General features: G+C 36.0%; 1 protein-coding gene across 4 annotated transcripts in view; it reads right to left on the bottom strand.

The window, feature by feature from the left end:
• Nucleotides 1–21,915, bottom strand: part of LOC150095931 (uncharacterized) — a 164,809-nt gene that overhangs the window by 14,489 nt on the left and 128,405 nt on the right. For 2 of the 4 annotated variants that reach the window (XM_090409356.1, XM_090409353.1), the window contains 25 exons: nt 14,446–14,567; nt 14,209–14,339; nt 13,466–13,592; nt 13,219–13,347; nt 12,600–12,695; nt 11,795–11,931; nt 11,479–11,683; nt 11,272–11,383; nt 10,399–10,553; nt 8,707–8,829; nt 8,345–8,511; nt 8,088–8,238; nt 7,744–7,878; nt 7,473–7,633; nt 7,290–7,382; nt 7,028–7,199; nt 2,482–2,583; nt 2,170–2,355; nt 1,877–2,048; nt 1,609–1,769; nt 1,294–1,410; nt 1,105–1,206; nt 896–994; nt 581–761; nt 347–480 (listed from right to left, as the gene is read on the bottom strand). In XM_090409356.1, the coding sequence (XP_090265482.1) occupies nt 347–480; nt 581–761; nt 896–994; nt 1,105–1,206; nt 1,294–1,410; nt 1,609–1,769; nt 1,877–2,048; nt 2,170–2,355; nt 2,482–2,583; nt 7,028–7,199; nt 7,290–7,382; nt 7,473–7,633; nt 7,744–7,878; nt 8,088–8,238; nt 8,345–8,511; nt 8,707–8,829; nt 10,399–10,553; nt 11,272–11,383; nt 11,479–11,683; nt 11,795–11,931; nt 12,600–12,695; nt 13,219–13,347; nt 13,466–13,592; nt 14,209–14,339; nt 14,446–14,565 (3,468 nt within the window). In that variant the 5' untranslated portion in view covers nt 14,566–14,567. Of the gene's footprint in view, nt 1–346; nt 481–580; nt 762–895; nt 995–1,104; nt 1,207–1,293; nt 1,411–1,608; nt 1,770–1,876; nt 2,049–2,169; nt 2,356–2,481; nt 2,584–7,027; nt 7,200–7,289; nt 7,383–7,472; nt 7,634–7,743; nt 7,879–8,087; nt 8,239–8,344; nt 8,512–8,706; nt 8,830–10,398; nt 10,554–11,271; nt 11,384–11,478; nt 11,684–11,794; nt 11,932–12,599; nt 12,696–13,218; nt 13,348–13,465; nt 13,593–14,208; nt 14,340–14,445; nt 14,568–16,593; nt 17,097–21,915 lie in introns of those variants that run through there. The other 2 variants (XM_090409355.1, XM_090409354.1) reach the window with 2 other exon arrangements.

Below are 21,915 nucleotides of genomic sequence, written 5' to 3'. Positions count from 1 at the left end.
ATATTTTTGTCGCGTATTGTCAATTATTGACCTTCGTTAGGTCCGCGTGTAGTCGACGACATGATCGTTCTAACTGCGTAGTTTTCGAACTGTTCGAATTTAAACTTTTAAGGAAATAGTTCAAAACCAGCGGTCGGAATTCTCCGCAAAAATTTCGGAATCGTTCGTATCTTAAAATATAAGTCCTCGGCGATAATATTTACATATTTGTGTTAGTATTTATTAGAATGTATTTAAATGTAAAAAAAAGTTTCACGTGTTTTTAATTTGTTCTAAGGCAAATGCTAAAAAAAAAATAAATACATTTTATGTTTTAAAAGAACGAGGCGACTTCATTTCAGCGTACCTGCGTGGCGATTCCAACAGGGCAGGTGTTGAGATGACATTTCCTCATCATGGTACAACCCAGAACGATTAAGGGAGCTGTGGAGAAGCCAAACTCATCAGCGCCAAGCAAAGCAGCCACAATAACATCAAAACCTGATGACGAAAAAAAAAATAATAATAATAATCTATTTCATTAATTACTGTGATCCACTTTTTAGAATACCTACTGCAAAATCCTGAGAACATAGCTTACCAGTTCTAATCTGTCCATCTGCTTGAAGTACTATTCTTGATCGCAGATCGTTCTGCACAAGGGTTTGATGGGTTTCGGCAATTCCCAGCTCCCACGGTAGTCCAGCACCTTTTATTCCCGTCCAGCTACTTGCTCCTGTACCTCCATCATGACCCGAGATGGTAATATGTTCGGCTTTCCCCTAAAAGAAACCAAAGACGTTTAGGGAAAAATTCAAATACTTCCTTCCCTCCTCAATTGATAAATGAAGGCATTTGAGAATCATTAACTCATTCTAATGCCAATAGATGGCGTTAAGACACGTTATCCACATACCTTAGCCACTCCAGAGGCAACAATTCCAACTCCTACTTCAGATACCAATTTCACCGATATGCGGGCATTGGGATTAGCACATTTCAAGTCGTATATTAACTACATCGAGAAATAACAAGGTAAGAATAACGACTTCAATCCTTGAAAACGTTACATCAAACTAAATAATATATAACAAGCCCATATAATAATTGTCAAAACTCACCAACCTCGGCTAAATCTTCTATGGAATATATATCGTGATGTGGAGGAGGGCTAATAAGACCAACTCCTGGTATCGAATGCCTCGTTTTTGCAATGTCTTTAGTCACCTACAGCCAAAACGAATTATCAGTCAGTAAAAACATTCATAATAATGGGCAAGTAACCACAAGAGGAAAACAAATTGTCTTAAGTACCTTATATCCAGGTAACTCGCCTCCTTCACCGGGTTTTGCGCCTTGAGCCATCTTTATTTGGAGTTCATCAGCGTTAGCCAAGTAGCCAATTGTAACACCAAAGCGACCGGATGCCACCTAAAAAATATATTATTATTAGAATCCGATCATTGAAACAAAATATATTAGCTATGTATTTCTCCACTAGGTGGTGCCACGTACCATAAATATTTAAAATACTAATTAGTAGTTGAGTATTTGGTAGGAAAAGATTGTGCTATTCCCCCACTAGGGGGGAGAAGTGTCAATAGAAATGACCGACCATAGTTCGTTTACCTGTTTGATAGCTGAACGAGTGTTGTTATTAGGATCTTGCTCCAGCCATCGATCCTCATCTTCCCCTCCTTCACCAGTGTTGGATTTCCCTCCTACTTGGTTCATGGCAACAGCTAGAGATTTGTGGGTTTCAATAGAAATACTTCCGAAACTCATGGCACCTAAAAGTAAACAAAACACGGGAAATTCATTAGTTCAGTCCAAATCAGATAAATTATTTTCAGCAAGTATCAGATGATTGGTTTAAATAATTGCCGACTTTCTTTACCTGTGACAAATCGTTTAACAATTTCTTTGGCTTCTTCTACTTCCGACAGATCAAGGGGATCATCTGAATACACCAACTCTAGTTGACCTCGCAATGTACACGCCCGTACACTCTCCATGGTACTTTCGACGAAGCGACAATATGCTTCTTGACTATTGAGTTTTGCAGCTTCCTACAAAAAAAAAAAAAATAATAATAATAAATAAATAAATTAAAAAAAATAAATAAATCTGTTTTAACTCTTAGTGGAGTTGATTCTGTTTTACACTTCTACAAATCAGCAGCCTATTTACCTGCAGATTAGCAACGCTAAGAGGATCGTTGATGTGTTTTTCTCCTCCACATCTCCAATGGTAATATCCTGGATTTCTTAGAACGATATTATCACACTCACGATCGCTGTAAGCAATATGGTAACGTCCTAATGCTTCTTCAGCCAGTACCCGGAAGGTGGCGCCACCAAGTCGAGAAGGAGTATTCTGAAAAGTATGAATCAATGGCGAGAATGTTAGCATAATCGGATTGTTATAGTCATGTTTACTAACCACAGAAGCGTTTTAAAGCATTTTTTTTTTTTTTTTTTGCTGTAATAATAATAAACTTACCTTGAAAGATTTATCAATGACTTCTTGGCTCAGTCCTACAGCTTCAAAAATTTGTGCACCTTTGTAACTATGAAGAGTTGAAATTCCCATTTTGGCCATAACCTGAAAAATAAACGAAATCTCTAAGTAGAAGACACAAAATATTCAAACTGTCTGAAAATAGTGTTTTTTCAGGTGGTTACTGAATACAGTGGTCTTCAATAATTGATTGCAAAACGCAGTATCATTCAATCAAAATGTGAATGTTTTGAGTCTGACAACTATACTTTATCGATACACAAGCTTATTATAATACATATAATAATAAGTTAGTCAGTTTACCTTCAAAATACCAAAACCCTACACATAGCAGTGCTGTGTGTAGGGTTTTGTTCAGAATTAAAAACACAGCGTTGTTACAGCAAATTTGTATTTAAGGAGCAGGAAAAATTAATTTATAATTTTGATTAAAATTGTTTGTCATATGTGGCTCAGAGCTCTACAAATATGAAATATAAGAGAGAAAAAAAAAGTTCGACCCCCTAAACACCGGCCCCCCCCCCTCACTGCTACTTTATCAAAATTCAAGGGATGAAAATGACTACAGACAGGCACAATATAGTAACGATTGGACTTGACTATCACTTCGCTGGTTAATAAAACTTAAAACGATTCATGGGGTCCCATTTCTGATCCTCAAGATGACAGCACTCATATTTACTCATTTTCTATTTTCTGATTTTTTTTTTATAACTACTACGATATCTGCGCATCTTTATATCGTACAATCTTTTTTTTTTTCTTTTTTGGTAGATGGATTAAGTCCTTAACTCTTTATCCCTTCATCTGATTGAAGAAAATGTGTGAATGAGATGTTATTGAGCTATAAGCTCTGATCATGGCAGGAGGGTAACAGCAATAGCCGAGCCTCAGTTAGAACTTCATTGGCTACAGCATTGCCATTTGTTACCCTGGAAGTCCTAAAAAAGACAATAATCATTAGTTTAAACAGCAGGACGCAGGATATATATGGCGCAGAGGGTGAAGCTTGACGCTTTTCATATTCCCTATTGTCTGTTTCGGGAGAGATTTGTGAGCTATTTTAGCTCGCCCTGAGTGGGCAGAAGTGGTTATTCGTCGTTGAGTGTTAGGATGGCTTTCGGTCTTTTATGTTTCCAGTGGTCATTACTGTCATAGTTTCCAGCTTGCTGTATTAGTTGGTTTGGATGCGTAAATGTCTTCACAAAGAATTTTTCTGCTAGGGAGCGTAGTAGTGGAGAGATGTAGGGGATATTTATGTCCCGGTGGATCTGGGCGTTCCTGATGAATCACGGGGCTTCCAGAATCATTCGCAGGCACTTGTTCTGTAGACTTTGAAGCTTGAGGATGTTTTGGAGTTTGTCTTGGAGGTATGGCTCCAGGCTGGGGAGGAGTATATAATTGTGGGACGGATCACTGTCTTGTAGAGTAGAATCTTGTTTCTTGAGCTTAGTTTGCTGTGTCTGTTGATCAAGGGGTATAGCTGGGCGATAACTTTTGAAGCTATGGTGCATTTGCTCTTGATGTGGTTGTTGAAGCATAATCGCTTATCGAGAATTATTCCGAGGTATTTTGCTTCAGTTTTGCAGGGAATTTTAGAGTTGAACAGGGTGATGTCTCCTTTGGGGGATGCTCGTCTTCTTGTGAAGAGTATCGTTTTGCTTTTCTGGGGGTTTAATTGCAGTTGCCAGTCTTTAAACCATTTTTCTAGATTCAGGATGGTGTCTTGTAGTTTTTTGGTAACGAAATATGGTTGGAGAGATCTGGCTAGAATAGCCGTGTCATCTGCATAAAGGGCGATGGTGGATGTGAGAGGATTTTGAGGGATGTCTGCCATATAGATGATGAACAGCATCGGGGCTAGCAGTGATCCTTGAGGAACTCCAGCGAGGATTGTCCGTTGGATTGAGACTGTTTCATTGATTTTAACTTGCATCCTCCTGTTGGAGAGGTATGATTTGATCAGATGTATCATGTTTAGTGGAAGGTTCGCGATGATAAGTTTGTAGAGGAGGCCTTGGTGCCAGATCTTATCGAAGGCCTTTGAGATGTCTAGGAAGACGGCTCCGGTGTGTTGATTCCAATTAAATCCTGTGGTGATGTATTCTACCAGTCTATGGATCTGTTGGGTGGTGCTGTGATTTTGACGGAAGCCAAATTGTTCTTGTGGAATGATATTTAGTTGGTTGACATGATCTTGGAGTCTGATGAGGATGATTTTCTCAGCTATTTTCTCTAAATTGGATAGCATGCTGATGGGACGGTAATTTTCAGGTAGGTGTGGGTCTTTGCCTGGTTTGTGAATTGGGATGATTTCAGCTATATTCCATGACTGGGGGAAGTGCTGCCATTTGAGGATGGAGTTTATGATGTTTGCCGGATGTGCTGTGGCTTTGCGTGGTAGTGCCTTGATGGCTTGGTTAGTGATGCCGTCAGGACCTGGGGCTTTTTTGATCTTGAGATAGTTGATGATGCCGATTATTTCGGTAGGTGAGATAGGCATTATAGGGCTTGGATTGACATCGGGGCGATTTACTGTGAACCTGACTTTACGATGGATCTTGTATACATGGCTGATGTTTAGATTCTCATATGCATGACTGCATTGTTTCTCTCGGTTTCTTGCTATAGCTTCAGCTTTGTCAGCATCTATGTATGCAAGATGCTGTTCTGTTTGGAGAGAGATAGAGGGGGGGGGGGGGTTTGCGCTTGTTCCTGAGGTTGTTTAGGAATTTCCATATGGAATGATCTGCTGTGGAGATGGAGGTGAGCTTGTTGTCCGATTGTTGGTTCCTGTGGTTCTGGAGAGCTTCTCGGACAGATTTGTTTAATCTGTTGAGGGCTGTTTTGTCCAGGGGAGCACGAGTGTTGTGATATCTTTTTCTTTGTCTGTTTTTTTCCCTTATTAAGTCCATGATTTCTTCCGGGAGATGATTTTGTTTGTGGAGTTTAAACAGTCCTTATAAGGACTGGCTTAAAGGGGCGAAGCAAGAATGCTTTTCATCTTCCCCGTTATCTGTAGAGGACAGTGTAGGAATAAGGTGTTATTGAGCAATTAAAGCTCTGATCATGGCAGGAGGGTAACAGCAATAGCCGAGCCTCAGTTAGAACTTCATTGGCTACAGCATTGTCATCCATTACCCTCCAAGGATATTAGATTGAATGAATCAATCACCGCATCTCACGGTCGATTGATTCTTTTCGCCATCGAGTTTAAACAGTTGTGTTACGTTGTACCTTTATTTGATTCATATATGGATTTATAAAAGGTTTAATTTAGAAATTAATGAAAGAAAGCCCAAATTTCTTAAAAATTAAAATGAATTTTAAGAAAGAAGGATAATAAAATGTTCATCTGTTTTATATAGGAAGTAAACAAAACGTTAGTGGGCATTATAAATGACCTTAATATTTATTATTCAAATTTTACTTAAACCACTGTAAATTTCATTATTATCTATCTATCTATCTATCACAGGAACATTGCAAATTTTCACATGCATGATTTTCAAAATGACCCAGAACAAGACCAAGATGCTGGTGGATTGATACAATAAAAAGTGCCTTATAAGACAGAAATATAAGATCTGATAATATTGGAGTAATAGACTCCAATATTGACAAGTAACAGACTGATTTGGAAGAAAGTTAGTAGTGGTGTAACTGGCTCATGTAGTACTATCATCATCATCATGAAATTTGATGATGATGATTTTCAAAAAGCAAATAAATTTATGTTTGAATTCAGAATAATATATTTATTTCCTCCTTATTAATGAATAGGTTCAACTCGCTCTTGAAAGGTCAGAAACCAACAGTATATTACTGGGGAGAACCAAAGTCTACATAACCGAACTCTAAGCGGAGGGGGGGGGGGTTGTGTAGCGATTAGCTACACAAAAACGCGCATAGGTTGAAGCTTTTTTTTTTTTTTTTTTGCTGAAAAGAGATGGTGAGGTCGTCAAGGACCAATGGAATGTCCTGTTCACAGTCCAGATTTAACTCCTATGACTTTTTGTGACATTAAAATGCAGGATGGTCAATTTTCGTTTCCTTGATGTCCTGTTGGTCTAATTAAAATTACCTATTAAGTCCACATAGTTCTGGAAAGTCCTGGTTTACTTTTCTTTATTGTGATGGTTACCTTGGAACGCAGTTTGAATGAAGCTACACCAAAATATGACTTTCGTTTCTTATTTATAATGAACATTCGAAATAGCACTTTGCTCTGGCTTGACAAATTTTGATGAAATTTGTTGTGTTCGTGATATTAAAATATATCTATATGTCGTAATTTGTTTATTGTTAAAACGATACAAAGTGTTACAAATAACTTTGAAAAGGCGAAGTAGGGTCTTATTTCTTATTAAAAGTCCATAGGGAGAGTGGGAGAGAGTGAAGAATGTATTGATAGCAACAATAAACGGTAACAGTAAAATAAACCACCGCTAGATAGCAGGGACTTCATTTTATAAATCATCACTATTCAAACCGGACCCAATGTAATTACTGTGAGTTTATAAAATACCTTAGAAATTCCAGTTCCTATGGCTTCTACGTAGTTATGAAAGATCTGTTCATCACTCATAGGGGGATCTAAGAGCCCTTCTTCCCTTAGATTTTGTACGATCTCAAACATCAAATACGGACAAATGGCATCCGCTCCATATCCCAGGAGAAGACACATATGATGGACTTCTCTGGCAAATGATAAAATAATTAAAATATAATACGAAACTTAACTATGTATATAAAAGAATTGACACTTGACAGAAAATAAATCGACCTACCGAGCTTCCCCTGTCTCCACAATCAACCCTACTTTCATACGTTGACGTTCATTTAGCAAAGAATGATGAACAGCTCCCAGACACAAGAGGGCGCTAAATAAAAACAAAAAAAATTAGTTAACCTAATTATAGTTGATCATTTTCATGACTGCCCATTTGTGGACGAATTAAAAATCATCTTACCTAACTGGCACCACCTCAAAACCAGCTTTCCTATCCGACAAAACCACCAGAGTATAACCAGCTTTAGCAGCCTCGCATGCTTGTGCACAAATACGATCTAACGCCATAACTAACCCTTTGGGTCCAGCACTAATCGGATATACTATATCGATCACCTTGGTCTGGAACAAAATACAAAAGTTTTGTTATTGATCTATATATACTGTGATAAATAAATGGAGCAAAGATACATCGTGACAGCTGTGGACTGAAGATAAGAAAAAGTGTATACCTTCCATCCCTTATAGGTTGTATTCTTAATAACATCAATGTCGCTAAGAGAAAGAATTGGCTGTTTTAACCATAACCGTCTACACTGACGTGGACTGGGTTCGAGGATATTAGCTTCTGGTCCAATTGGACAAGCCTGAAATGGATTAGTTTCATTACCATAGCAACAAATAATAAAATAGTTCATGAAAACTACACTCAACATTCTGTAAACTTATAACTGCAATAACTTGCGTTATAAATGAATATTTTACGATTATGTAATTATTTTAATTTGATCTACCTGCAGATGTTTGTAAACCCATAAAATAATCGAATAAATAAATTGATAGAAGAATATCGTACCAATGACATGACAATTTTCTCTCGAAAAGGATCGATTGGTGGATTGGTAACTTGTGCAAACAGTTGCTTGAAATAATCATAAATTAGGGGCTGATAGAGTGACAGACATGCCAATGGAGCATCGTTGCCCATCGATCCTAACGCTTCTTTCCTACAACAAAGGGGGGGAAAAAAATTTTTTTTTTTTTTTTTTTTTTTTAATCAGTGTAATCTAACTCAATGGAATATTGTTACGTTTTAAGAACAATATTACATACCTTGTATTAGCCATTGGTAGTACCAGCATGTTTATGATCTCTGTGGTATATCCATATAATCCTAATCTACGATCTTCCATTGTAGACTGGACTGGCTTAGTTGCATCTGGGATTGAATTATTGGGCTTGAAACGGGTATGAGCAGCATAGAGGTCTTCCAAAGTTATCTACTTAATTGAATATTAAAATAAATTTAAAGCAATTGTTTCTTAAAATGGCAGTTTAAAACATTCTTATTATTTACTAGTGACTTATTATTCGGTAATATTTAATAGTTTTTTTTCCTCATTTTTATAAGAAAATTTACTAGAATTATCCATAAAGATGCTTGATTAAATGTGAAAATGTTAAAAAGAACTTACCATTTCCTTCAACCAGTCAGCTAGAGGGCGCTGGCGAGCAATTTGGACTTTTACCTCTTCATCTCTAGCAAACATTTTTTGTTTGGTATCTACCAAAAGCATTCTTCCTGGACGAAGGCGGCCCTGAAGTGAAGTACTCAATGGAGTTTTAGTTTTTAATTATTAGCGTAATATAAAATTTTATATAAAAAATTCCCTTAATTGATTATAACGTTTAGGTCACTTATAATAATCGTTGCGTGTAAATATCTTTCTAAATATTACAAACAACACTATAATTTACTTCAACAATGAAGAAGCACCTTAAGCTAGAGCTGCAACCAATGGAGTACTTGGACTCCACAAATTACGTCGAGATCATAAACCTTAATTAGATTCATTAAGATTGTTGTTACGATGCCGGTTGGAAATAAACCTGGAGGTTATTCAGTTAAAAATAACCTCAATTTAGAAGGAACCATCGTGAATTACTAACATCCTCCATTTTAAAAGTTATGTGTGTGCGAATATATTTATATACATCCTCTGTCCAAAAAGAAACCGAACTTTTCGAAAATAGAAGAAACTAGTGGCCCCACCTGTTGTATCTTTTTTTTTGTTTTGTTTTGTTTTCGAAAGCGGAAATCTTCATTAGTGTTGTATCAACCGTTTATTACATTTGTTGCATCAGAAGCCGAGTTATAGTGCCAAGAGTGACAGTGCCTTTTGAGGTACGGTCGGTGGTCACGATATTCATGCCGTACGCGACGAATTCTCGCTTCAAAACTTCGAGATAGAACTCACCATTGACCGTTTGGTCAGGCGGAACGAATTCTTTGTGGATAATGCCCTTGGAATCGTAGAAACAAATCAGCATTGTCTTTACTTTTGACTTCTCGAAGCGACTTTTTTTCGGATGCCCCTCTTCTGATGTCTCCACTGAGCACTCTGGCGCTTTGTTTCGGGCTCTTACTCAAAACACCACGTTTCGTCACCAGTGACGATCGTTTCAAGGAAGTTTGAGTCTTTACGAGCTGTTTTAACGCGGTCCTTGCAGTGTTCAATTCGATACATTTTTTTGGTCGTCGGTCAACTGCGGTGAACAAATCGCGAATTCAATTTACGAAGGCCCAAACTCTCGGTCAACATGTTGTGCACAGTTGATTTTGAATGTCTAATTCTTTTTCAATCAATCTCACGGGACGATTTCGCGTTTTCTTTGATGAAATCACGCACTTTTTTGGATGTTAACTTCGCTCAGTCTAGTTTTTGGACGGCCTGGATTTTCATCGTCTTCAAGCGTCTCACGACCACTTTGAAATCGCTTAAACCACTCGTAAACTTGAGTACGGATGTTGTGCTTAAACTTGATATGTTGATAAACATATCAAGTTTAATACAAAAGTCAATCCCAGCTCTTTGTCTGAAACTTATTTTCCGACCGTTCGTCAAAACACACGGTCACTCTTGGCACTATAACTCGGCTTCTAATGAAACAAAATGTCATAAACAGTTGACACAACACTAATGAAAGTTGCCGATATCGACAACAAAAAGATACAGCAGGTGGCGCCACTAGCTTCTATTTTCGAAAAGTTCTGTTGCTTTTGGGACATAAAAGGTAAAGCGTTCCTTGTATGAGGAATTATCATTAGTCTTTTATGGTACACATATTTCTTCAAAAAAAAAAAAAAAATTATTGTAAATTGTTACCTTTAGTAAGACTCTTTCCTTTTCTATATCCAGAACTCCTACTTCGCTGGCCATAACCATATAATTATCCCTCGTCAGATAGAATCTGGAAGGTCGTAGTCCGTTTCTGTCCAATATGGCGCCGATATATCTCCCATCAGTAAATGTCAGAAGCGCTGCAATGGAAAAAAAGGTAAGGATGAAAAAAATAAAAAAATAAAGAGCCAAAAGGCTTCAATTCGGCGATGGAAAATTATATAATTCAAGTGGATATTAGATCCAGCATTATTTCAAAGCCGAATGTAGAAACTATGAAAGTTTCGTAGGCTTACGGGAATACACTCGCCGGCATTTACGAGTTTCTCTAGGAGGGGGGGGGGGAACCCTATAGAAGACATGATCGCTTTGCCCAAGCGTCCATATATTCGCCTTTTATTGGTCATTTTGATAAGGTTTCCCTGGCCTGACGGCAGTTTCGAACTAGTTGGTTCTCCTCAGACACCAGGCAGAAACTCTCGTTTAGTATGAAGAAATTTTATTTAAATACAAGTCTGGTTAGCCGAGTTGGAGACTAAGGTTCGAATTTTGTCTAGGAAGCGCAGAACTGGTAGGAGGTTTTTAAATGAAGGCGAGTTAACCAGTCTCATATAGATGTGGAAGAATTTTTTTGTCCCGGAAATTCTGGGTTTTCTTCTCACAAACCAGACCACAAGAACATACACATTATACACTGGCCTCATAGCCTTAGTAAACCCAAAACAAACAAAATAAAAATCTCTAAACCAACATGGGTTCGGATCCCACCATAGACACAAATGCAAATGTCGGTGAATGTCATACTTCCCGTTGAAATTCATCTAAAGAGAATTACATAAAAAATTTATAGTGGCATACCTGGACCATCCCATGGTTCCATTGCGCATCCACTCCACTGGTAGAACAGTCTCTTCTCTGGATGCATAAGTGGGTCATTGTGCCAGGCTTCTGGAACCATCGTCATGACGGCCTATAGGGCAGGTCATTAACTTTAATTCTTTTACAATAAAAACACAATAAATATAAAAACTTCCGGTTTACAGTAGCCATAATGTATGTGCTTACCTCCGGTAGGGACCTCTGTCCAGCCATAACAAGAAACTCCAGTACGTTATCCAAGCTTCCAGAGTCGGACATATTGGGTTCTACAACTGGATACAATTTCTTAAGATCTTCCCCAAAGAGGGAACTTCTCATCACCCCCTCACGGGTTTTCATGAGATTAACGTTGCCCCGTAAGGTGTTGATTTCTCCGTTGTGAGCGAGGGTTCTGCATAAAGAAAGTTGTCTATTAAGTCATCGTCCGTATAAATTGATTAGTAAAAAAAAGGGGAGTATTTAAGGGTTCAATAAATTGAAGATACAACTCAGTTTTACTAACCTTAGTGGATGAGCACGTTCCCAGGTGGGGAATGTATTGGTTGAAAATCTTGCATGGACAAGAGCTAAGTAGGTTTTATATTCTGGATCTTGTAGGTCTTTGAAGTATGACCATACTTGAGTCGAAGTTAGCTGACCCTACCCCAATAAAAAAAAATAAATAATAATAATAATAATAAAAAATAAAAAATCTTAGGAGATGAAAGTAAACTTCCTTGATTAAGGATCAAGACCTGACTGTTAATGAAAAACATTAGCTTAATATTTTAATAACTGAAAAATCGATAATTTTTTTGTCCTTAATATATATAAGAAAAAAACAACTAAAATAAATGGCTATTAATTTGAACATCAACAACTTGGTGGTAATCAATATGGTTTTTGTGTTGCCTACGAAGCTTCAAAACACGGAACAAGTGTATTTTGAAATATGCTACTAGAATAATGACTGTGCATGTCCAACACTGAGGAGTAGTCGAGTTATATTAAGATAACTCAATATATTTCTCATTTTCGAAAAAAAAAAAAAAATTTTTTTAGCTAGGTTCGAACCCAGTCTCGAACGCAAGAAACCATGAAGTTTCTTTTTTTTTTTTTTTTTTTTTTTTTTTAAAATTTATTCCACACGGAGATGACAGTTTCCCTTCTGGAAACTCAGTTTTTTCGTCACCAGAAAACAAACAAATGGACCCTATGGAAACATGCTATTAACAGACAATACACTGGCCTCGTAGCCTTAATTCAAAACAATCCAACACTATTTTAGCCACAGATAAATTCTCTAAAATCAGTGGTCTAAAACTTACTTTATACACGATTGTTTCCGAAGACAGACTACAGATGTAATATCGCACTCCATACCGGGGTATTTGGTGGGTGGAATATTTTCTTAGCATAAACACCTGTTAGAGAAAAAGAAATAAACCGCTTCGTATTACTAGTTGAACTTGCATAAAATATATTTTTGAATCATATTTAAATTTTCAATTTATAAAAAAAAGAATAAATTAAATATGTAAATAATGTTTAGAATCGGAATCTCTAGAATTCAAACTAAATATTTTAATTTTATTTATGAAACAAATTAGTTAAATAAAATAAAAAAACAGACAATTTAAATAAAATTGTTATTTATAATTTTTAATAACATTTACATTATATAAATTTACGAATCCTTAATTATATATTTAAATCAACTATTCTTAATAAAATTAAGTATTAATATAGGACCTAGCAAAAATATTATATAAAATTTATTATATAAACAAACCAACAGTCGTGTTGCAACTATTGGCGACCCCACCTGCCTAAGGGAAAAAAAAAAAAATCAGCTACTTCGCAAAGATGTCTGGATCGAGTAAAAGATCAAGATATTAGAATAAAGACAAATTTTTACTGAAAAAAATAAGAAATCTTGGTTCTTACCTGTCGACGGAACTTTTCGCTATGGAGACCGGGTCCTACGACGAACACTTGACTCATAAACGGCTCCGTTGATTTCGCAACAGGCCCAAGAGTACTATCATCTGTCCTGAGATCCCTCCAGCAGTACACCTGAAGAACAACATCCTCCACTGTATTAACACAATCGTCCAACCAATGACAATTATGCTTTACTATTTCCTACAAACTAACCAAGTATGTAAGAAAAAAAAACAACTAATAATCCTACCTTAAGATTAAGTGTTTGAGCCAGTTTCTGGAAGATCTGCTTCACAATATGGGCCGTATCTTTCTCCACAAAGACAATACCGGTTGCATATTCTCCAGGGGACGGCAAATCCAATTCCAATTCTTCCCTGTAAATGAACAAACAAATATATTAATTGAGCAACAGAACAAACACGAACCTTCCCCCTCTCCAAGTATTAGTAGAAATCTTTGTTTGCAATTTTATATCGTGCTAGGTCGTATTGATGGATCAATGTAGTACATAAATGTTCTGCAGTCGAATATGAACGAAATTATAATAAAAAAATAGAGTGGATATAGTTGCAAATCAGTTTTGACTAAGTATGTTCTGTGGCGTCATCAAACCGACATTGTTGTCTGTTACAAGAATAACACGACACTCTATGCATTGGAAAAGCTTTCAACAATCATTCATCTTTTTGATTGTAGTGAAACATCGAATGACTATGGATTTAATCTAGCTGAAAATGCTTTTCTCGCGAATATTTTGGATAAGTTGAGGTACAATAGTTAGATTACTGGTTATTAATAGGAGAAGACTCCTGAAAATGTCCCATTTTCTTTGAAAGTTTAAAGATCTCAATGTTTATTCCGATAAGTCTTCTTTCAAGCCGAAGGATAATCAGTTTCTTAGTAACGAAACCAAATTGCAAGTCACCATATTGTATGGTTGCAAAGGAAAAAAAAATTAAGCCATTTCATTTGAGTTAGCGCAAATTTTACCTCAATCTTTTCCTGTAGAACGAGTGAGGAATGGCCGTAAGGATTCCAGCGCCATCTCCAGTATTATTGTCGCAGGCACATGCGCCTCGGTGCTCCATCCGCTTCGAAATTGTCTCAGCATCCCGTATTAACTAGAATGAAAGAGAGAAAAAAAAAAAAAAGTTAAGCCTAATCTGATATCGACCGGCATAAAAATGTTCCATTACAAATGACGATTTTTTTTTATTATCATTTTACCTTATGAGAAGGAATGCCATCTATGCTAACGATAAATCCGACTCCGCATGCCTCGCGCTCAAGCTGAGGGTTGTAGAGACCCTTCGCAGGTGGTAAACCTGGTCCATGCAAGTGTAACATGACTGTAAAGAAAACTTGAGATACTGCAAGGAAATTTCTCTAATAAAAAAAACTCAAAATGAAAAAAATAAATGCGCGCTTTAATATTTTAATACGTTTCAATTCGAATTCTAAACTTAAATCGCTATTTAAATTAAGTCATTCCGCAAATATCACGCATTGGAATATCCGGCATTTTAAGAGGTCACTCGGTGTCAATACCCCGGATGTCCGATCCTATTTCATGTCAGTAGCAACTTGTGTCTACCCTCGGTCACTGTAACAGCTGGTCCCGAACCGCGAAACTGATAGCTTCCGAGATTCGTCAACAACAGTCGCTGAAAACGGAGACCACTTTCCTTCACTTTATACTTGCAGATCAATACTGATATGCTTTCCCCCCCCCCCCCCATGCTTAGAAATTCAAACACGTAACAAGAATCACTTTATGCATTACAACTTTAACATTGCAACTCGCACAAAGAGCTTTTAGAACTGAAAATTGGAACTCGAAAAAAAAAGTCTACTTTGAACTATAAGCTATGAATGTAGTAAGTTTCAGCTTAATCGTTACTTCGTCGTCTGCTATTAAATTTTAATAAATTTCAGCTGATTTATCAAATTCCTCGTCTGCTATTAAAATATAGTAAATTTCATTCATTTGCAAAATTTATCGTCTGCTATTAAAATGTAGTAAATTTCATTCATTTGCAGAATCCATCGTCTGCTATTAAAATGTATTAATTTGAATTCATTTGCAGAATGAATCAAACGTCTGCTATTAAAATGTATTAATTTTCAGCTCATTTGCAGAATCAAACGTCTGCTATTAAAATGTATTAATTTTAATTCATTTGCAGAATTTATCGTCTGCTATTAAAATGTATTAATTTTAATTCATTTGCAGAATTTATCGTCTGCTATTAAAATGTAGTAAATTTCATTCATTTGCAAAATTTATTCTGCTATTAAAATGTAGTAAATTTCATTCATTTGCAAAATTTATTGTCTGCTATTAAAATGTAGTAAATTTCATTCATTTGCAGAATCCATCGTCTGCTATTAAAATGTAGTAAATTTCATTCATTTGCAAAATTTATTGTCTGCTATTAAAATGTAGTAAATTTCATTCATTTGCAGAATCCATCGTCTGCTATTAAAATATATTAATTTGAATTCACTTGCAGAATGAATCAAACGTCTGCTATTAAAATGTATTAATTTTAATTCATTTGCAGAATTTATCGTCTGCTATTAAAATGTATTAATTTTAATTCATTTGCAGAATTTATCGTCTGCTATTAAAATGTATTAATTTTAATTCATTTGCAGAATTTATCGTCTGCTATTAAAATGTATTAATTTTAATTCATTTGCAGAATTTATCGTCTGCTATTAAAATGTAGTAAATTTCATTCATTTGCAAAATTTATCGTCTGCTATTAAAATGTAGTAAATTTCATTCATTTGCAGAATCCATCGTCTGCTATCAAAATGTATTAATTTGAATTCATTTGCGGAATGAATCAAACGTCTGCTATTAAAATGTATTAATTTTAATTCATTTGCAGAATTTATCGTCTGCTGTTAAAATGTAGTAAATTTCATTCATTTGCAGACTCCATCGTCTGCTATTAAAATATAAATTTTGTTTAATTATTTGCTACTTCATTTTGTGTGCTGTTATTTACGCAATCAGTTTGTCATAAGAACTAGCTTACAAAAGCTAGTTCTAATTTGTTTAATTTAGATAATAAATACGGTCATGCCTACTGAATAGTTCCATGAACTTCATGACCTCTCTCTTGCTGATAATAAGACAACTGACCTTATACCAAATAATAAACAGTCTTATGCACCGGATGTCCAGTATACAATCGAGTTCACTTCCGAAACATGTAAAAAAACAGGCGAGAGTTGGCGATTTCCCCCCACCTCACCCCCTTAAAAAACATGATTTCCTGTATATTACTTTAAAGAATTTTTTCTGTAATTATTTTATCATAATTTACGATTAGTGATATATTTTTATAATTTCATGCGTCTTACCTCACAGATACAGCGTGACTGTAATCAAAAACCTCCTTGCTAACAAAATTAGGACATTAATTGACCCCCAGAATGCTGCGACTCTAATTCAGAGAACACCATGGAAATATTATTCTGGCCAACTCAGGGTCAAGTATCAGTGTCGACAGGAATGAGCGATTTGCCACTCAAGGCCATACACACATACACGACGCCTAGCGAACAACTTCTTCAGTAAATTTCACAATAAAATATTCACAATAAAATACGAAACTAACTTACAAAGTTGGTAATAAAGTGATTATTTTGCAATTATCGTCTGCTCCACTAAAACGTGCAACTACCGCGTGTTGAAATATACACGTTCCAACCACAGTTTAACTGAATGACGTCATTCTACTAACACTGCTATACTTTTGTTGTTTTTTTTAAGCTTATGAAAACCGGAATATAGAAGGGAGGGAATGAAAGAAAGGGGAAAAAATGTAAAGTGGGTTCAGATAGACGCAGGTCGATGCCATTAAAGTTACGTGAAAGAAAACTTGTCTGTTTGCCGTAAGATAATCTTCAAGTAACTACCGTACTGATTCTCTTCCTTGTCACCTCCCTGCGATACCGCTTAGTTTTAGTTTTCAGATCATCTACTAGATAGCGCTACTATGCAACAATATGCAGTATGCGTGTTACCGGAAATATATTATTAGGCAAGTTTGTTTTGATTAATATAATAACCCAAACGATTGCACATTATGTGTTATAATAGGTTTCTTCATTTAATTTTTATATAGTCAACTGGATCGAGGTTAATTACGTAAGAAAAAAAATCTGCAAATCGTTTGTCCTAAAAACCTGAATTTATATAAAAATTACTCATTCGCTTGTTATCTATGCCTGCACGCAACAGAGTATCGTAAATCAATAGCTTTTAAAAATCTTATATAATATTACTCCATCTTCTGATTAGGACCATTTCTGTTTTGAATTACCAAAGGAATTGACGTTACGAGATCAATATATTGGGTCATTTAATAGCGTGAGTTCTCTGGAGTGTTTGTCCATTTTATAGATGAAAAAAAAATCAAACTTTCCAGTGTAAGAAGCTACCATCTCCTTATAAGCTATTGAACATTTCTTACAAAGATTCTTCGCGTTCCAGATGGGATTCAAACCCAGGCCATGAGGCTTTTCATTCACTGATACGTAATTCTATGAAATATCTTCATCAACAGCTAACTTCTTCATCATTTGGAAACCTACCACGTAATCAGTGACCACTAACCTGGATTCCATCACTCCAGACTCATTGCTACATGTTTGGAGAGACTTGCACTGTTACACCTGATATCTACAAAGCATTTGGTCCGTTTCTACCATCCTCAGTAACTGTGTAATCAATTCTCTCTCTGTATCAAATAAAAAATATACTGTTCTCATATCTAATTAATGATCCATCATAATATGGATATACTCGTACAAAAAAAAATGTGTTGTTGTATTGTGACGTCATATTCTATTTCGATTTGAAATAAACTATGGATAAAGTCACTAATAATGCATTATTTTTAATTGTTGTTATGTTTGGTTTACACGACGATGTCGTTGGATAAAAGGTAACAATAAATGCATTTATTGCCGAACAATAGTCTCATTTTTCTTACAATAAAAGTGCACTAAAACTTTAATATTCTTGAGTTTTTCCAAACACTAGAGGGCGCAAATAGATTCAGCGAGTTGAAAAGAAATGAAAAGGACATATTTATCTGTTAATGTCGATTTCTGTTGCCAGCGCTTGAATGAATTGTTCAGATGGCTATCCATTGTGTCCGTTAGATGTTCTCAATGTCGCACGAGATCACCATAGCAACGGAAATTGCTCTTCTGATCATCTATTGATGCAATCACTTGTTCAACCAGTCTAAACTATCCATCTCTTTGAAACACGTTTTTTTTTTTTTTTAAACTCCGAATCTTTTAACATGTTGTTTAAGATAGCTTTCTGAAATGCTTCTATATTATTTATCAGAAAAGAAATATGAAATACCACCCATTGTTTTGTTATCGGCCAAAAACGCACTGCTGAGCACAGCAGGATAGCAACAATAAAATACGAATGATTTTATTGGATATAAAAACTTATGACCTCATTGCGATTTGTGGCGCCATCTATCGTTTACATTTTAAATTACGTTTTTTTTTCATCTTAAATTTTACTGTTCTAGTTTAAGTTAATAATTTTTGAATGAGCTTCTCAGGCTGTGGATTCATAGCCTTTTTAAATTATTTAAAATATTAAATCATCACGTTAGCTTCTTAAGAATTTGAATTAAATTAAATTCATTGTTTATGAAATTTAATTAAGTATAATAATAACTTTTTTTTTTATTTCGGTGGTTTATTTACGGAAACCGAATAAATTTATATATTATTTTATCAAATGGAATATCATAATAAAAATCATCTCTTTATGATCTACTACAGCGTCCTTGGCGATTCAGACTTTGCAGTGCATTTGAATGGGTTTGTCATCCAGGACTTATCATAAATTGCCATCTTATGGTCTGCCATCCTCCCTTTGTAACTGGATCTCCACTTTTCCCTCAGGTTGTCCACTATGTAAAGGTAGAAGGTGCTCTCTCTTCAGATTTTCTTCTTAACCTGGCGTTAGTAAGGTGGGGTGTCACAAACCCCAAAGATTTAAATTGACTATAACTTTTTAACAACGCGTGGCAGTGAGTCATGCCTCAGTACAGCTTCCCCTCCCGTAACCCACTACTCGACGCTGGCATAGACAACAGGCTGTTACGCGCAAGCAAGTTTACTTTGCATAGGTATAAAGTGTGCTGGGGTCCACCAGACCCCACCTTTCCAAAAGTGTGACTATATTTACTTCCGAAATGTAAGTTGTTTTCATGTATCTTCTACTAATTATCGTTACTGCTGTGTCTTCTATATTTTTGCATCCCAACTATAAGCCAAATACGTTTCCGTAAATATTTAGAGGGTACTGGAATAAAGAGCCAAAAGGCTTCACTTCGGCGATGCAAAATTATACAAATTAAGTGGATATTGAATCCAACATTATTTCAAAGCCGAATATATAGAAACTACAACATTTTCGTGCTGAATATAGAAATAGAAACTGTAAAAGTATCGGCGGATCCAATAATGCATAGTATCATACATGTCCACAAGGAGATGTATTTTGCATTAGGGAAAATACTAAGGAAAGTGATCAGAACTTACTCCACCTTTACCACGAGTTGCCCCTGTCATGAAAGGTTTGCTTGCGCTTGGATCCGCCGATATTGTTATAGTTTCTATATTCGGTACGAAAATCTTGTAGTTTCTATATATTCGGCTTTGAAATAATGTTGGATTCAATATCCACTTAATTTGTATATATTTAGAGGGTATTTTGAGAATAATATCTTCTTTTTTTTTACCAGATGAGTTACGAGCAAGCAGAACAGAAATTACGTCAACTTATAGATGACGCTTTGACAGACGAGGAGTCATTTAGCGGAGATGATAATGATAGTGAAATTGATTTAGAATTAGTCAGTAACCATGAGTCTGATGCAGAACTGTCTGATGTGAGGAAGAATCTTCAGAGGATCCACAGAGGGAGCCTTTTACTTGGCGAAGGATAAATTATTTGGGTGGGTCTGTGGGACTTTACCACTTTTGTTACATTTTTCCACTTCACTTGCGCCGGGTTAATGCAGATGTCCCTCAGGGCTCTGTTAGCAGAATTAACTTCCATTATTTCCCCCATTTTTGCTAAATCTACAGCGACACGAGCAACAGCTGCCAAACCTGCTACTCCCATTTATCTTTCATTCCACCCCATCTTCGGTTCTGTAAAACACCCTTCGCTATAATGTATTCGCCAAGAACTACAAACGCCAGCTGTTCAAGAGTAATATCAATAGATTATTTTGCTTTTGACTCCCCAGGCCACACAGGACATTATTTGTCCTTGTGGCCTCTCGTGTGTGGGAGTGATATATATATATATATAAAAAAAAAAAAAAAAATCAGCTAACGCCTTTTTATTCCCGTATATACGGGAGTAGGCGAGGCCATTTAGCCCTATCTAACTTTTGGAGGCTGAGTGGGCAGTTCAATCTCCACTGGTACCCAATCAGAGACAGATGGCCCAAGGCTATCACTAATTAAGCGGTACGCAGTGAAGAGAGACGGCTCAAATGTGCCGCCATCTCGTGGTCTCTAACCCTAACACAATATATTTAATGTCTGAAATAATGTGGGTTCTACGGTCGATTTTCTTGAATTTACAGGACGAAAAACCCGAGTTTCCGGGAGGAAAAACCTGCTTGCCCGTGCCAGAGATCGACTAACTCGGGAACCGGTCGAAAAAAGGCTTAGAAAAATTTCCTCTAGTCGCCGACTAGACTCGAATATATATATATATATATATATATATATATATATATATATATATATATATATATATATATATATATATATATATATATATATATATATATATATATATATATAAAATGCTGAAATCTTCTGATAAACACCTAGAACAAAAATTATATCAAAGTAGGTGATATAATCACAAGAGAGAAAGAATATATCTTAAAGTCCCATGTTTCCTCAAATTGCAATATTTTTTTTTCTTTTACTTTTAGTATGTAAAAGAAGACATGTTAGAGGCTTCGAAGAAATTCAAAGATACAGAGCTGCAGGCCGTCAAATTTTTCGTGCTGCAGAAAAAAGTCCGCAACTAAGATTTACCAAACTTTGTGTGAGACTTTAGGGAACTGTGGCCAAGCATATCCAACAGTTGATAGATGGTGACCGAGTTCAAAACTGGGCATCCGGCGACAACAGACTCCCGTTAGGCAGACCTTCCAAAGTGATCAATCAAACCTGAAAACATCGATGCAGGGTATGTCATGATCCTTGATGATAGACGAATACCAGCCAAAACTTAGTAAAGGCTCTGGGGATATCTAAGGAATGAACTGGGGTTATTAACCACCAACATTTGGATATGCAGAAGCTCCCAGCGAAGTGGGAGCTTCTGCATATGTTTGAATGCCAACCAAAAGAGAGAACGTGTATTTTGGGTCATTTTGAGAAATCAGCTGCAAGTTTTTTAGCTCATATTGTAACAATTGATGAAACATAGCTTCGTCACTATGATCCAGAGACCAAACAATAGTCAATGAAGTAGAGACCACAAAGAAGTTCCGAATCCAAAAGTCGACAGGGAGGATCCTTTCCATTGTCTTTTGGAATATGGATTGTGTAATTTTTACTAAGTACCTCCGAAAACATGAAACTGTTATAGTAGCAGTTTATTCAACA

Source organism: Typopeltis vanoorti, chromosome 19, assembly GCF_054136105.1.
Source record: "Typopeltis vanoorti isolate ZY-2024b chromosome 19, IOZ_Tvanoo_1.0, whole genome shotgun sequence".
Lineage (NCBI taxonomy): Eukaryota > Metazoa > Arthropoda > Arachnida > Uropygi > Thelyphonidae > Typopeltis > Typopeltis vanoorti.
The sequence above is the reverse complement of the archived record's forward strand: the minus strand, read 5'-3'. Positions and strand labels throughout refer to the sequence as shown.